This window comes from Perna viridis, chromosome 9, assembly GCF_037379345.1.
Source record: "Perna viridis isolate PV_CMFRI_1.1 ecotype Kerala chromosome 9, ASM3737934v1, whole genome shotgun sequence".
NCBI lineage: Eukaryota > Metazoa > Mollusca > Bivalvia > Mytilida > Mytilidae > Perna > Perna viridis.
The window spans coordinates 41,550,399-41,564,148 of record NC_142453.1 but is presented as its reverse complement, the minus strand read 5'-3'; the positions used below and the strand labels follow the sequence as shown (position 1 = coordinate 41,564,148).

At 32.9% G+C, this 13,750-nt stretch overlaps 1 protein-coding gene across 3 annotated transcripts; it reads left to right on the top strand.

Moving 5' to 3' along the window:
• The first annotated feature begins 3,440 nt into the window (after nt 1-3,440).
• Nucleotides 3,441-13,179, top strand: LOC148608565 (uncharacterized). 3 transcript variants are annotated; one of them, XM_088545704.1, is made up of 9 exons: nt 3,441-3,536; nt 3,982-4,086; nt 4,517-5,065; nt 5,448-7,460; nt 8,046-8,204; nt 8,605-8,957; nt 9,815-9,905; nt 12,193-12,275; nt 12,998-13,179. In XM_088545704.1, the coding sequence occupies exons 2-9, from the start codon at nt 4,041-4,043 to the stop codon at nt 13,049-13,051; spliced, it is 3,348 nt and encodes a 1,115-aa protein (XP_088401830.1). In that variant the 5' UTR covers nt 3,441-3,536; nt 3,982-4,040; the 3' UTR covers nt 13,052-13,179. The 3 variants fall into 3 exon arrangements, with proteins under 3 accessions (XP_088401830.1, XP_088401828.1, XP_088401827.1); XM_088545702.1 differs by having other exon boundaries at nt 3,453-3,536; nt 3,979-4,086; XM_088545701.1 differs by lacking the exon at nt 3,441-3,536 and having other exon boundaries at nt 3,979-5,065.
• Nucleotides 13,180-13,750: the final 571 nt, after the last annotated feature.

Here is a 13,750-nt window from a genome sequence, read left to right as displayed (position 1 = left end):
ATTCCACAGCCCATGTCTAATATTTACCCATGGTAATCTTCCTCCTTTATGTATGGAGATTTATTACTGGTACTTAAGTCAGTTTTATAGAATATAAATATGTTACATGGTCATTACTTTATTACTTTATTATTTACAAATACAACTCAGTAGGCGTTGAGAGATATTTAGTGAAGACCTAAAGGCGTTTTTTTCTTTGGTGTTTGTTTTGGCTTTCTGTATGTTGTTTTTAACTTTCCTTGTCAATATTCTTGAGTCTATTTTCTTTCGAATTTAGATTTATTCTCAATATTAATTTATTTCGCTTAGTTTTAGCTTTTTTATTATTAAACGTTCATTGATATGAACACTTTAAAAGAGGGAGATTCAGATGTGCCAATCCACGATTTCTTTAAAAAATCTGTGATAGAGAAAGTCCATTGGAAATATTGCAAACTTTTGATGAAAACATCTACACCAGATTTCATGGTTAACGGTGAAGATATCCACTTGATATATGTATAAAATTTAGGGTCATCAAATACTGGGCAAAATTGGTTACTGGTAAAGAGGGACAATTACATTATACAGCCTGTCACATAAGAAATATAAAAATACCACTTGGCCTAGATGTGTAAAGTAGATTTAGGATAATGTGGTAAATCCTTTGTGTGAACTATCAAGAATTTCCAACTATATCCTGGTTATGTAGTTCAGTTAAGATAATATTTATAGACCATTTAACAATGGTTGTCAAAGCTATATTATTCAACAAAAGCTTTTATTTATAGACTTTTAAGGAAAATTTAGAGTTACAAAATTATTGTGGAATTTTGGATGATAAGAACTATATATTTTCATGCGGATTAAGAAGCCTTAATCATGAGTTGTCTATAGAATCTGGTATATGGCATAAAACTCCCCTAGAAAATAGGAAATATATTCTATGACAGTCCGAAGATACATGTATTAACAATATTAACAATATAACGGCGAAAGCCAATAAAACCTTAGGCTTTTTGCGTAGAAATATGAAACACTGTACACGTAAGGTTTAATGCCTTACGTATACACTACTTGTGCTTCCGATCGTAGAGTACTCCTCGCCGGTTTGGGATCCGCATAAACAAAACCTAATTGCCAAACTTGAGCAGATTCAGAGAAAAGCCGCAAGGTATGTCTGCAATGATTGATTGATTGATTGTGGAGTTTAACGTCCGAGCAGCAATATTTCAGCTATATTCAGACGATGAACATGGAATGGATGATAAAATGAAGATGAAATGATGATGAAATGAAAAAAAGGGATGGGACAGAAGGATAATAGGGTCGACAAATTTTGATTGCACTAGAAAAAGGGAGGGATGGGTAAGGTCGGGCAATTTAGCCTCCTGTGGCGGAAAGCAAAGGCTCCTACTCCTATCGAATACCACAGCAGGATTCTTCAACGTACAAGGAACGTGGCATCTTTCCCAACACTATGGTTTGCGGTCTTTTTTTTCCGTATTATAGCCTGACAACCGCAGCATGTAACACACCAGGGGTATCCCATTCCACCACCTGGGTCACACATCCCAGTTGCTCTAAGGGCAGAGCGCCTAGCCCCCGGCTAGGTTTCTGAGCACTATTTAGTCGCCTTTTACGACAAGCTTAGTGCTGCTGCAGGTCTATTCTTTTAACATCCGGACCTGCACGGGGCTGTCTTCAATGACTACACAAATAAAACACCAGGTGCAGTGACTGGCATGATCAACACCCTTAATTGGCAGAGTCTTCAATCTCGCAGAATAAAAGCAAGGCTTGTTTTACTTTATAAGATAGATAGGGGGTTAGTGGAAGTTACAAATGATATGCTCACACAATCAGATAGGCGCACTAGAGGCCAACATAAATGTAGGCAAGTTTATACAAACAAAGAATTCTATAAGTATTCCTTCTACCCAAACACTCTAACAGACTGTAACAATCCCCAAGAATCTATCTGTATGTTACCTTCCCTAGACTCCTTCAAAAGTGGTATCTTCACGTTAACATTGGAAGGACGTTATCTAGCAAAATAATAAAATGAAAAAAAAACCCAACCACTTGTGCATAATGTAAATATGTTTAACTTTTATGTCATAATTTTAACATAAATTGTAGTGAATTGCGAACTTATCTTTTAACGTTAAATTTCCGACCCCATTTTCATGTATATAGGCTAAAAACCACTAATTCCACTTTCCATAGGCTTCTATGCTAATTTCACAATATTCAATGGCTTCTCTGGACTTTACCTTAACTTTAACCTGCAGAGGACTATATATCAGCATGATTCTACATATGTCAGCTCACAATCCTCAGAATGGCATGTGGGGTTAGCAGACTTGCAGTGCAGTACTGGTCACCGGAAGTGAAGGGTCTATAAATAGCATGGGAAATCCCAGTGTTTTCACAAGATGGGGTATATTTAAAAATCATTATGGAGATTAGGCTTCACATCACAAGAAGCAAAATGCACCTATAAAATGTACAGAAATGTTTTTCCTTTCAGAAACTGTTTAAATTTTTTAAATAAGATGAGAACTTTTTTCACAGCACTATGAGGAACAGGGGTAATTTCTGCGTAGGACTATTTTTGCGTACGTTCCAAATGCTCATTGGTTGAATTGGTGGTCTGTAACCTATATAGCACGGCAAGTTCCGCGACGTTCCACGCTCCTTGCGGAGTCTACTTTCGTATCGGAAGATGATGATGTATTGGCGATGAATATCACTATTAAGACCGACCGTATACCATAAAATGTAATAAACCAATGAACAGCCAATGTCTACCTGATCTTACATTGTAACAGCGTATGCAAATTACATTGTAATACGTTGCGTCTACACAAAATTAAAATCCCTAGGGTAGTCAACCTTAACATTTGTACATTACATACATTTTCATGCTTAATTATTTTGTCCATGTATGTTTCTCTGTATCTAATGTGGTTTTTGGTGAATAAAGATATATACAAGTATATCTATTGTTTGTACATTGTTTTATATACAAGTATACCCATTAATGAATAAAATTTCGTTCAGATGAATGTTTATCTCACAATGTCCTCTATTTAATTTCCGTAATTAATATAATCATTTGCCAAATGGAAGTACTATTTTTGTAATAATTTTCTTCAACTGTCTTATTTTTATTATTGATGCAGTCTTTCGTTATGTTTTTATATTAATTGTAGTTTTATGCATCTTTTGAAAATGTTATCTTTGAACTTATCTTTCTATATTGTTTAACAAAGACTTTGATGGTAATAACGCGGACAATTCATTGTGTTAACAATATATTGACTATAGCGAGTTATGTGAAGTGTCAACTGAAACAATGTACACCTGACATCTACACACGAATAATTAACATGTTTATTATTGTCGTTGAAATAATTAAAAACTACATGAAAATTAAAATTATGCTAATTAGGACACGATCTGTTTTGCTCATGTACTTTGTATTGATATGGTAGTAAGTTAGGAAAGAAGTTGTGTTGGTTGGGAAAGTCATAATGCGTTCTTTTTCTGTTGTAAGTATTTTCTTTTGTTAAGTTTATAAATATATTTAAAATGTTTGCATATGAACGATTAGATCATAAGTACAAAGTGAAATGAGCATGAGATTCTGCTGATTGAGAGAGAGAGAGAGAAATAAAAAGAAAAAAAAAAGAAAAAAAAACAGTGTCCCAGTACAAAAGCAAATAAGAACTTAATTTCTAATTTCTTCCACAGATGAAAATTGTAAAAAAAACCAGATCAAATTAAACAAACAAAAAAGGAACAAAACAAAACAAACACAAAACTGAACAAATAAAAATGAAAGGGAAAAGAAATAAAACATACATATCATTTTATACAAATAAGATCTCAATTTTTAACAAAGTTATGATTTATGCTAGTAAATGAAAATCTTAGTTACAGTTTAGTGTTGAAAGGAAAATCTTGTATTATATAGATATTTATAAATTTTAGCAGTGTATTTTAATCGAAAAGTCTGATAACTTCTGGATTGATCAAAGATGAGCTGACCAAATATGATTGGACTCTTTATATTTTGTTTGATGTGGTTAGGAGGTGACAGTAAGTAGAAGATGTTTTCTGTGCATTAAAAAACACAACGTATAAACATCATATTACCAAGGAACGTTTATTTTTGTGATATTATAGGGTTATTGCATCTATATTAGGGATAATTGTTCCTAGCATATATTACATTGCGCAAGGTCGTTGTTGACCACTATCCATAACAGCACCGCAAGGAAAAAAACAAAACAAAACAAAACAAAAAAAAAAAAAAAAAACAAAAAAAAAAAAACAAAAAAAAAACCCCATTTCATTGCTGTAAGAAAGCTTGACTGATCATTTATTATTGTTATTAGTTCCGCGAACCAATCAGTCATTAACACAGTACTTCCCAGCTTTAAGTATTGTAATATACGATGTACTGCGTCTTTAATGGCTCTTATCTTGAATTTTAAAGTAAAATATGTGTTAATATCTTCCATGACAGCTTGTAAAGAACCTCTTGATCTTCTATTCTTAATTGATGGCTCATCTGGAGTGCCATCCTCAGATTTTATGCAGCAAAAATCCTTCATCTCGTCCCAGCCTATGGAATACTTAGTATCTCCCAATGGTGTTAGAATTGGTGCAATTGTTTACTCTGATATTGCTTGGGAGAAAGTAGATTTTAAAGTTTCAGAAAACGAAATAGAATTCATCAGTCATATTTCACGGGTTACTCAACCAAATGGAGAACGTGTAATAAACAGTGCTCTCAGAGCAGCTCATGAGCTGTTTTTGAATGATGCAAGACCTGATTCTAAACGTATTGTAGTGCTTATAACAGCAGGACGTTCTAGGACGTTATGGGAATCATTTCGACAAGCTAGAGAAATGAGAAAGGACCATATATCTGTTTATGCCATTGGTGTTGGTAATAAGATATCACACAGTGAATTAATGGGAATTACAAGTGACAGAGAGAGCGTGTTATCTGCTGACACATTTCAGGATCTGTTTTCATTGTCAGCCAAGCTACATGAATTAATTTGTCCAGGTAATGTAAAATAATTATTCATAACATTCAAAGTTTACAGGTCAGCGTAACATAAAAATAGATCACACATTTTAGCTATGTTTTGTTGCTTGTAACTTCACTTCGTTCGTTAAAAGTTACCTATCTTCAAATGCCTGACGCAGTTATTACAACACCTGCATATTAAGTAAATGAATGATACGATTAAGGCCTTTATGGCTTTAACAACGTTAGATCTAACAGTTTAACTATTCTTTCCGTAGGTTTTCTTTTTGAACCATCTAGTGAAACCAGAGCAGGTAATTTTCTGTTTAAGCTCAGGGTAAATGTACATGTAATGAAAGACATTTTTGAACGATTTTTTTTCATTTGTAAAAAATGTGTATATAATTCCATATTTCAGCATATAATACACATCATCAAATTATACCACAAGACTCATCATTGTTTAAAGCAGAAGTAGAACTCTCGATCATAACAAACTCTAAGAATAAAGGGGAATCCCCTCTTCTACCTCAAAGAATTCATCTTATTGACAATTATTCTGTGGAAACCTACACAACAACACCAGTGAGTATAACTATGACAACACGAAGTTCTACAAAGAAGCCAAATGTATTATCTCGGCGTTATAAATCTAAAGGAGAATCTAAAGATGTTCAGGAAAATAAAAAAACTCGTACAAAACTGCCGTTTCACAGCGCATTGAACGATCAACGTCAAACGTTTACTTCTGAAAAACTAAATATAAAACAATATAGGCCTTCATCACAGAGCAATCACAGGACAATTCCATTTGGGTTCGTAGATGAAACAATTACAGACCTGAAGCAAATATCAGCTTTTATTGACAACGCTATTTCAAAACCAGCAAGAAAAAATCATTTAGCAAATGATAAATCGAAATTCAATGACAGGAAAGAGAATATTGATAGATTCAAACGTAAGAAAAAGGAAGACAATAAAAGAACAAATCGAAGAGATTTCAAGTCACAAAGTTCTGTCGATGTATCAAACACAAAGAAACGAATACTCTATGATGGTAAGACTAATAATCCAAGAGGACCACCTTCAATTCAGAATACAGTCAAATCAATGATAAAACATTCTGCAGAAAAAAACCTACCATCAGCAAAACCGTCTCCGATATCTATTCCGGCTTTCGAACAACCATTGATCCTAATCAATGAGAAATCTATTTGGGATACACTAATTGGTGACATTCAACCAATTATCAAATACAAGTATCAGAAACCTTCGAAATCTGAACACAACAAAACTAAGGCAATTTCCAAAAATGGAAATGCGAAGGACAGAAGAGATGGAAAAGAGAATTTTCCTAAAATTCAACAAATGCCTCCTCATATAAAGTCTACTGACAATGTCGAAGATGTTCAAAGAAAAACACACAAAGTAAGTGATGATACACCAGGTATATTATTCAAAGCACATCCAGTAAAATTTAAGCAAACAAGTGTAGCAAATAACATTGAGTCAAAGGGGGAAATGGATAAAAAAGGTGTTTTATTCAAAGCAAACACGGTTCACGGGGTTCGATTTTCAGATCCTACGCCAACAAAAACCAGTGGAAACGACCGTTATACAAGTACTATCAGTATTCAAAAGAAATCAGCCCAGAACGCAAGTTTAAACAAAAAAATGACTATAAGTAAAAAGCAGTTAAACTTACATAAATCGTTAAAGGTCAAACATTACAACGAAAATAAGGATTCATCTCCAGCAACGACGACTTCGTTTGCTGCACTAGCTCCTAAACCAAACCCTACTGTCCCTGTATTCTTGCAACAAAAGAAGAAAGTGGCAGCCAATTTAAAAAATGCAAGACGGAATGTTCTTAATCTTCGCGATCAGTCATTTCAGAAAGAAATATCTAAACCCATACCAAATAAAACTTCTGTACAGAATACAAATAAGATAACGAGAAAAGATAGAACAAAGCAAACATCAAAACCTTCAAGAAAATTACCTGATTCAGCGCTGTCTAGGAAAGGACGTCCCATTAATACAGGATCGTTATCCTTAACAAAGGACCTTAAACAAGAAGTCGCAATGTTGTTGGAGATTTTAATGTTAGAACATGATAGAATGATCAAAGGAAAAAAGAAAAAGAAACAGAAGAAAACTAAAAAGAAATTGAAGACGGATACGAAAATTCCATCGACAACACCTACCACTTTATGGAAATCAGTCAAACGCGAGAACAAAATAAAACTTCCTTCAAAAGATAAATTGCTTAGTCCTCAAAGAATAAGGAATAGTCTTAAACCGAGAAATGGCGAGGAACAAAATAGCTGGAACTTCCGGCGACCAGCAAGTTTCCGCCCAGGAAGTGAAATTAAGAGACAATATCTTTCACAAAAAGATAAGCAAACAACAGATGAAGAAAGCAAGCCAGGTAATGTGTGTATATATGCTTTAGTCGACCTAACAATGAACAAAGATAGACTTCATTTTAAAAATACAAACCATTAAAAAAACTAGATACGTGTGCTAAATGATCCAAAATGGATTGCAATGTAGGTAAGAAAATCAAAGATTAACTTAAGCACGTATGTAACTTTAAAGGAACACCTTTTTCTTTAATTTTGATAAGGTACCATTATCATACTTTGCTAGTTGAACAAATCCCTCATAGGTATATTGTTACTAGACAAAAATTGAAATTTCTCTATGACTTGACGAGCAAGATGCAATAATGCATAGAAGTACATTTACCAGTATATTTATGACTACGTTATCAGTTATAATTTAGTTTTCCTATTGAGACTGTATAATGAAATTACAGTAATAAGAATATACCAGAAAGTAATTTAGCGTATAGAATTAAAACCAATGTTACAAGAAACAACAAAAAGGCCATTTTTTTATAAAGTCATGTAGTAACTCTGTAAATGTAAACTATGTTTTATTTCTCGTCCGATTAAAATTTTATACATGACTTTTTTCTGTACAAATTTCTAACATATACATTTACATGTAGATAATGATAACTGCCAACTTAAACCATACGACAAAGACTCTAGCTTCTACATTGAGAAAACGGAAAATAGAACCGTATTGCGACCTTGTCCAGGTGGAACGGCGTTTGATATACGATCATGTGCTTGTACCATCATGACAGTAACACGTAGCATTTCAGGTATTACTTGGTGTATTGCTGGCAATGCATGAAACCACTTAGACACGCTTCAATTTAAACATTTTGTTAAAAGAGAAACATTGTGAAGCTACGGTTTTCACCGAATCAAAATCTCAAACTTTCGAATGATAAGAAAGTTTTGCAAAAAAAAAAAAAAAAAAATACAATGCATGCCCATAGACATACACATATAACTTTTATTTATAATCGGACACAAGTTCTATGTCTATGGCCATTTAAACGTATACAATGTTACATTATTACATATTAAGCCATTCATTTCAAAGGTAAAGAAAAAGTACCGCTTTCTAATATCACTTATTTGTAGTTTATTAAAACAAGAATACACGTGCTATTGTAATACAAGAAAAACCTAAATGAATTCAGCTGCGATTTTTAGATTGCGAACCAGAAATATTACTAGATTTTAATAACAACATGAAGGATAAATCCGGAAAGAACATACACGTTGGTGCAGATCACATAGAAATCCACAATGGCTCCGCCCTTTTCCTGGAGAATGGAGACATTACAATATGGCGATTTACTGGTTCCCATATCGGACGACAATTGATGATCCAAGCTAGATTCAAAGCAACAAAGGATCCCGAGACAAGGCAATACGTCATTAGCAACTGTAACTATGGAACAGATATATCGTATGGAATTGAAATCGACAGAGTTGATGAGGTCGTTATATTCACGCTCGATACAGAACCACGTGATCAGAAAGAAATTAAAATTCCATTTGAGGTAAATCAACAAAATATTTCACAATAAATTCACCAAAAAGGGACGAATGACCCAGTTCCATATTTATTCTTTCCTCCCCGCATATGCTATTTATTCGTATACATATATCAAATATTATTACCTAATTATAAGTTTTTATCTTGTTTATTAAATATACACATATTTTTTCTCTATTTTCAAAATTTATTCAGGACAGGGCGATCTATTGCACTGTCGATGTACTATTGCACGGTGCCATAGTCTCCTTGAGGAGTCTATTGCACTGACTCCATAATGACCTTTATCTAAGCCTTTTGATTGGTTGAACTTTTTTTAAGCGCTTCATTGAATTGGAATTTACACACAAAAAACTCGTGTGTAAAAACGTAGTTGTGACTCTCGTCTGCCAATTCGTAAACATGGAGCGGTCAATTTCCTATTCCTGGTTGTCTCTTTGACGCATTCCCCATTTCCATTCTTTATTATATCTCTATTATATAGACAAATTAGGTAATAAAACAGTTATTAAATGGGTTGGATGCAATAGACCAGAACATTTGTCCTTTGGTACTGAGAATGATCAAGTGTTCTATTGCACTCGGCCAATAGAACACTTGATCATTCTCAGTACCTCAGGACAAATATTCTGGTCTATTGCATCCAACCCATTTAATAACTGTATATTATTAATTGTGAACCAAATGGAGTCTACGGTGGTCAGAGTAGTTGATTAATGCAAAATTCACATTGTTACAATTTAATAAGAACATTCGGTTTAAATATAACATGATTTGTTCATGGGGCATATGTTTCGCTGGCTCATATGAACACACTATATTTTCGCATGTACTCAGGACAGAGGTTTACGTTTCTTTCAGCTTGACAAATGGACAAGTGTATCCCTTATCTATGACGGTCTTCGTTTCTCCTGTGAAGTAAATGGAAAGAAGAAATCCATGCCATTGGCAGGTAATGCAACACAATTTGTTTTTAAGGGTCGGGATAGTCCTATTATAGCCATGCATATTCTATATAATAATAAACAAAGGAACCAAGGTTATAACGGTAATCAAAAACATAATCTAGGGACAAAGACCAGACATCGAAATCAGACATACACAACAAAGAACATAAAGTAACTAAAATCATACATACAAAGTACACTGTAACAAAAGCAACTCAGACTCCACTAAAAACTGGGAGTATGGACCAGGTGCACCGGTAGGATTAGCGTCTTGTGCCTTTCTAGAAACACCCGCCGAAATCTCACAAAAAGTCAAGTCCGGGGTAGACAAACGAGAAAAGGAAAACTATGAGACGTTGAATAAATCTGTTTTCATGGCGCAGATGGATACACCATAACGATCCACGAGTTCATGTTGACGACCATAAAACTTCTGTAGTGGTGACTTCAATCTTGTAGCAATATAACCAAGTTCTATAAGCCTATTTGTTAGAATTCTAGCGCGATACAAAACGTCTGCGTATTTTCGGCAAGCTCTAGCATAACGTATAAGTTGTGATATAAACATTCCATACGCAGGTGTTGAAGGGATATTACCACAGATGAAAGGAAAACAGGCATTTATGAAAGACTCGAACACAAGATGCAGCGCTTTAAAATAAAAAGAAAAGGATGTAAAATTGGCACATGACCTTTTTACTTTCCATTTATTACAAACAGACTCCCCTTTAAGAATTGATTTAAACCAATAACAATTTAAAAGTTACTACATAAATGCATTCAACAGTTAAGTTGTATCAGTAAAATAGTAACCAAGTTTGGTTCTCAAATAAACATCAAACAACAATGCTAAAATTAAAAGTACACTATAACAAAGAAGCAAATGTTCTCACTAAAATATAGTACACATTTTAGAAAATGTTGATTTATGGTAGTAGACCTTGGATAAGGGAGGTAATCCAAATTGACAGGATTTAAGTCACTAGAGCATTTGAATGTCTCCTAATATACAAGTTTCAAAGTGATACTGATGTCAGAGGGAAATAAGTCCAAGAAAGGGTTCAAATTCTAGAACAAATATGTCAGCCTCAGTAACTCAGCTCTTTTAAAGTATTGATTAAATATTTCAAATGGGTAGGTTGAGCAATATATTTTTTAAAAGTGGGAAACATTGAAATGATGCTTTCTACTGCAAACCCTTAGATGAAATATTCAAACTAAAGTATGAAAATAATCTCTGTCATGAGACAGTACGGCTAAAGAATAACCGTGTCTGTTTTATAACTCCTTTACCTTTTACAGATAAAACAAATATACTTTTTTTTATAATTTCGTATAAGACTTCATGTTATCATTTTGTTGCTTTGTCCAGCATATGACTCTGTCCAGCATTGATCTATGTTACCATAGAAGTGCGTCCCTTCGTGCAGAAGTATGAATATTTGTGTGACATTAATTTGCAACAGTAGTTGACCCAAACTGTGCCCGGCAATGCTCTTTCATCAATATAAGTCTCCATAATTTGATATTTGGTAAACTTATTGTATATTAACATGATTATAGCCATAATGATTAATTATTTAAAAACAAAAATATTTCAATGCCTTAACCTACAATCATTAAAACAATAAAAAAACTACACAATGAGCTTTTTTGAAAATTTGTTTATTGATTTGCAAAGATATATTGATCATATAATATAAGTTTTGTACGAAAATTAAATTATTGATTTTGTTTTGCAAAATAGAGGTTTCTATATAAGCAAATAGCTGAGAATGATCCCCCTTTTTGTTATTTTGGAAAATTAAAAGCCTTTTATCTCTTCTACAAAATGGATAGTGAAAAAATCTGAAATATTAATCTCTTTGAAGTGAATTTGACTTAATATTCAGTTATTTATTTAAATATATTGTCAGAATGACCCTAAAATATCAGATATGGTTCAGTTTGGCCAATGATTCAGATTTCTAAAATAGAAATATTTTAGTCTTCATTGTTAAAAAAATCTGCATGGTAAATTTTGTTAAAACATTGACAAATGATGCGCCGCATTTAGTGTAATATCATGTACAAATTTAAAGAAAATTGATTTAAGGGAAAATTTTGGGGTACCCCAGGTTTACTATCGTAATTTATCGCGTACTGGTGTGAAACAGCTTGATTGTAGTATCGTATAACATTTGAAGAAAAATAAATGCTCTTTAACATTGGTTTAAAGCCGGGTTCTGGTATCCATTTTCACCATTTTGTGTTTTAGTTTAAGCAAATTACATATACATATCGTCCTTGCAGGTAATGTCGAAACAAGATCTAGTCCTTTAAGAATTGGCGGATGTGGAGTAAAACAGAACAGGTTTTCTGGCTATATTGATGAGGTATCATAAACAATATATTGCATATTTGTTTGTAGTTTTCACATTTCTTTACAAACATAAAGTGGTTCCCTTGATTACTCTTCCATAAGTTTTTGAATTAATGAATAATGAAGTATTCAGTAACCAAATTAAGAAAAAAAGTAAGAAAGGATATGAAAGTTTATTTCCTATTCTTTAAATTAAGGACATATTGATTGATTGGTTTTTGGTTTTACGTTCTATGGCAGATGCTCGTGCAATTTGGGACAAGAATATTTGATCAATAAAATACACTTTTCATTTCTCCGATACTTTGAGCCGAATATTTTTTGCTTGTTCACAGAAGCTATAGACAAAGGTATGTGTTGGATATATTGATCTGACTCCAAGCCAACCATTCATCATCATATCTGTCATGTGTGTTGTGCCGGACGGAGAAGTAGTAAATACAAATTCATAAGACTTGTGCCTCGAACTCACGACCTCTTGCACCCGAGTTAAACATGCTAATGAGATCACAGATGTAATGAATTCAGAACTTAAAAAAATAAAGTTAGGTTTGTACACGGAAAAAATACGATACGTTAATTTTTGACCATATGTTGACCAAACATACATGTATATAGACAAGACATAAATCATATAGTTGTTTCGTTTTATTTCATTTAACTTTACAGTACAATTTTGAAATAATTCATTAAGGCTAAAATATCTATAATCGTACATAGATGTTTTTATTTCAGGTTTCGATGTCGTTTTGTATCCCAAAAAAGAGAAAAGGCTTACTGTCTGGCTGATTGTCTAAGATATATGTTGTCATTTATATGTAAATATTTGTACTCTTATATTGTTTCTAAGGTTTTTGAAAACCTATTTCATTTGTACAGAATTGAATAAACTTACATATTTCCTAAGTTACAATCTATAGATGCTATTGTTTCTTATCATTGTATAAATATTTTGTTTTACACATATAAGTTGATTCAAACGCAAATGATATATTAATAAACTTTTATACTTAGTCATTATCCATCTGGTCTGTTGAAATAAACGTTCCTCAATTGTTGTTATAGATCAAACAATATTCCTCAACATTATCAAAATATGAAATATGAACTTGGGAATTTGTACCTATAAATTTCATATTTGTTCGGTCATAATATCAGCGACTGTTTTTATTAATTACAAGTAGTTATAATGCGATCGTATTTAACATCTAAAGGTCAATTGCCATTGAAAGCAATATAAAAAAAAACGTTTTGAAATGGAGCCGTATAACGAAAGTATAAGACAAATACATGTAGTTACACATTAAACAACCTATGTTTTTGTTAAGTTATATTCAGAATTTCATGGTCGAAAAATCTGAAATAATTAAAGTAACATTTACACGTAATAAACTGTAGTTTGGTTCAGCGTCAATCTCAAAAAAAAAAAAAACGAACACTACAACTTGGTTTTAGCGTTTAGCTCGTGTTTTAATTATTCTTGTAATT

What these genes read in the sequence shown, in the direction of transcription:
- LOC148608565 (XM_088545701.1), top strand. Translation starts at nt 4,462, where the DNA reads ATGGCTCTTATCTTGAATTTTAAAGTAAAATATGTGTTAATATCTTCC. An exon ending in ACATGAATTAATTTGTCCAG is followed by an intron (nt 5,066 to 5,447) that starts GTAATGTAAAAT and finishes TCCATATTTCAG; the next exon opens with CATATAATACACATCATCAA. An exon ending in AAATTAAAATTCCATTTGAG is followed by an intron (nt 8,958 to 9,814) that starts GTAAATCAACAA and finishes CGTTTCTTTCAG; the next exon opens with CTTGACAAATGGACAAGTGT.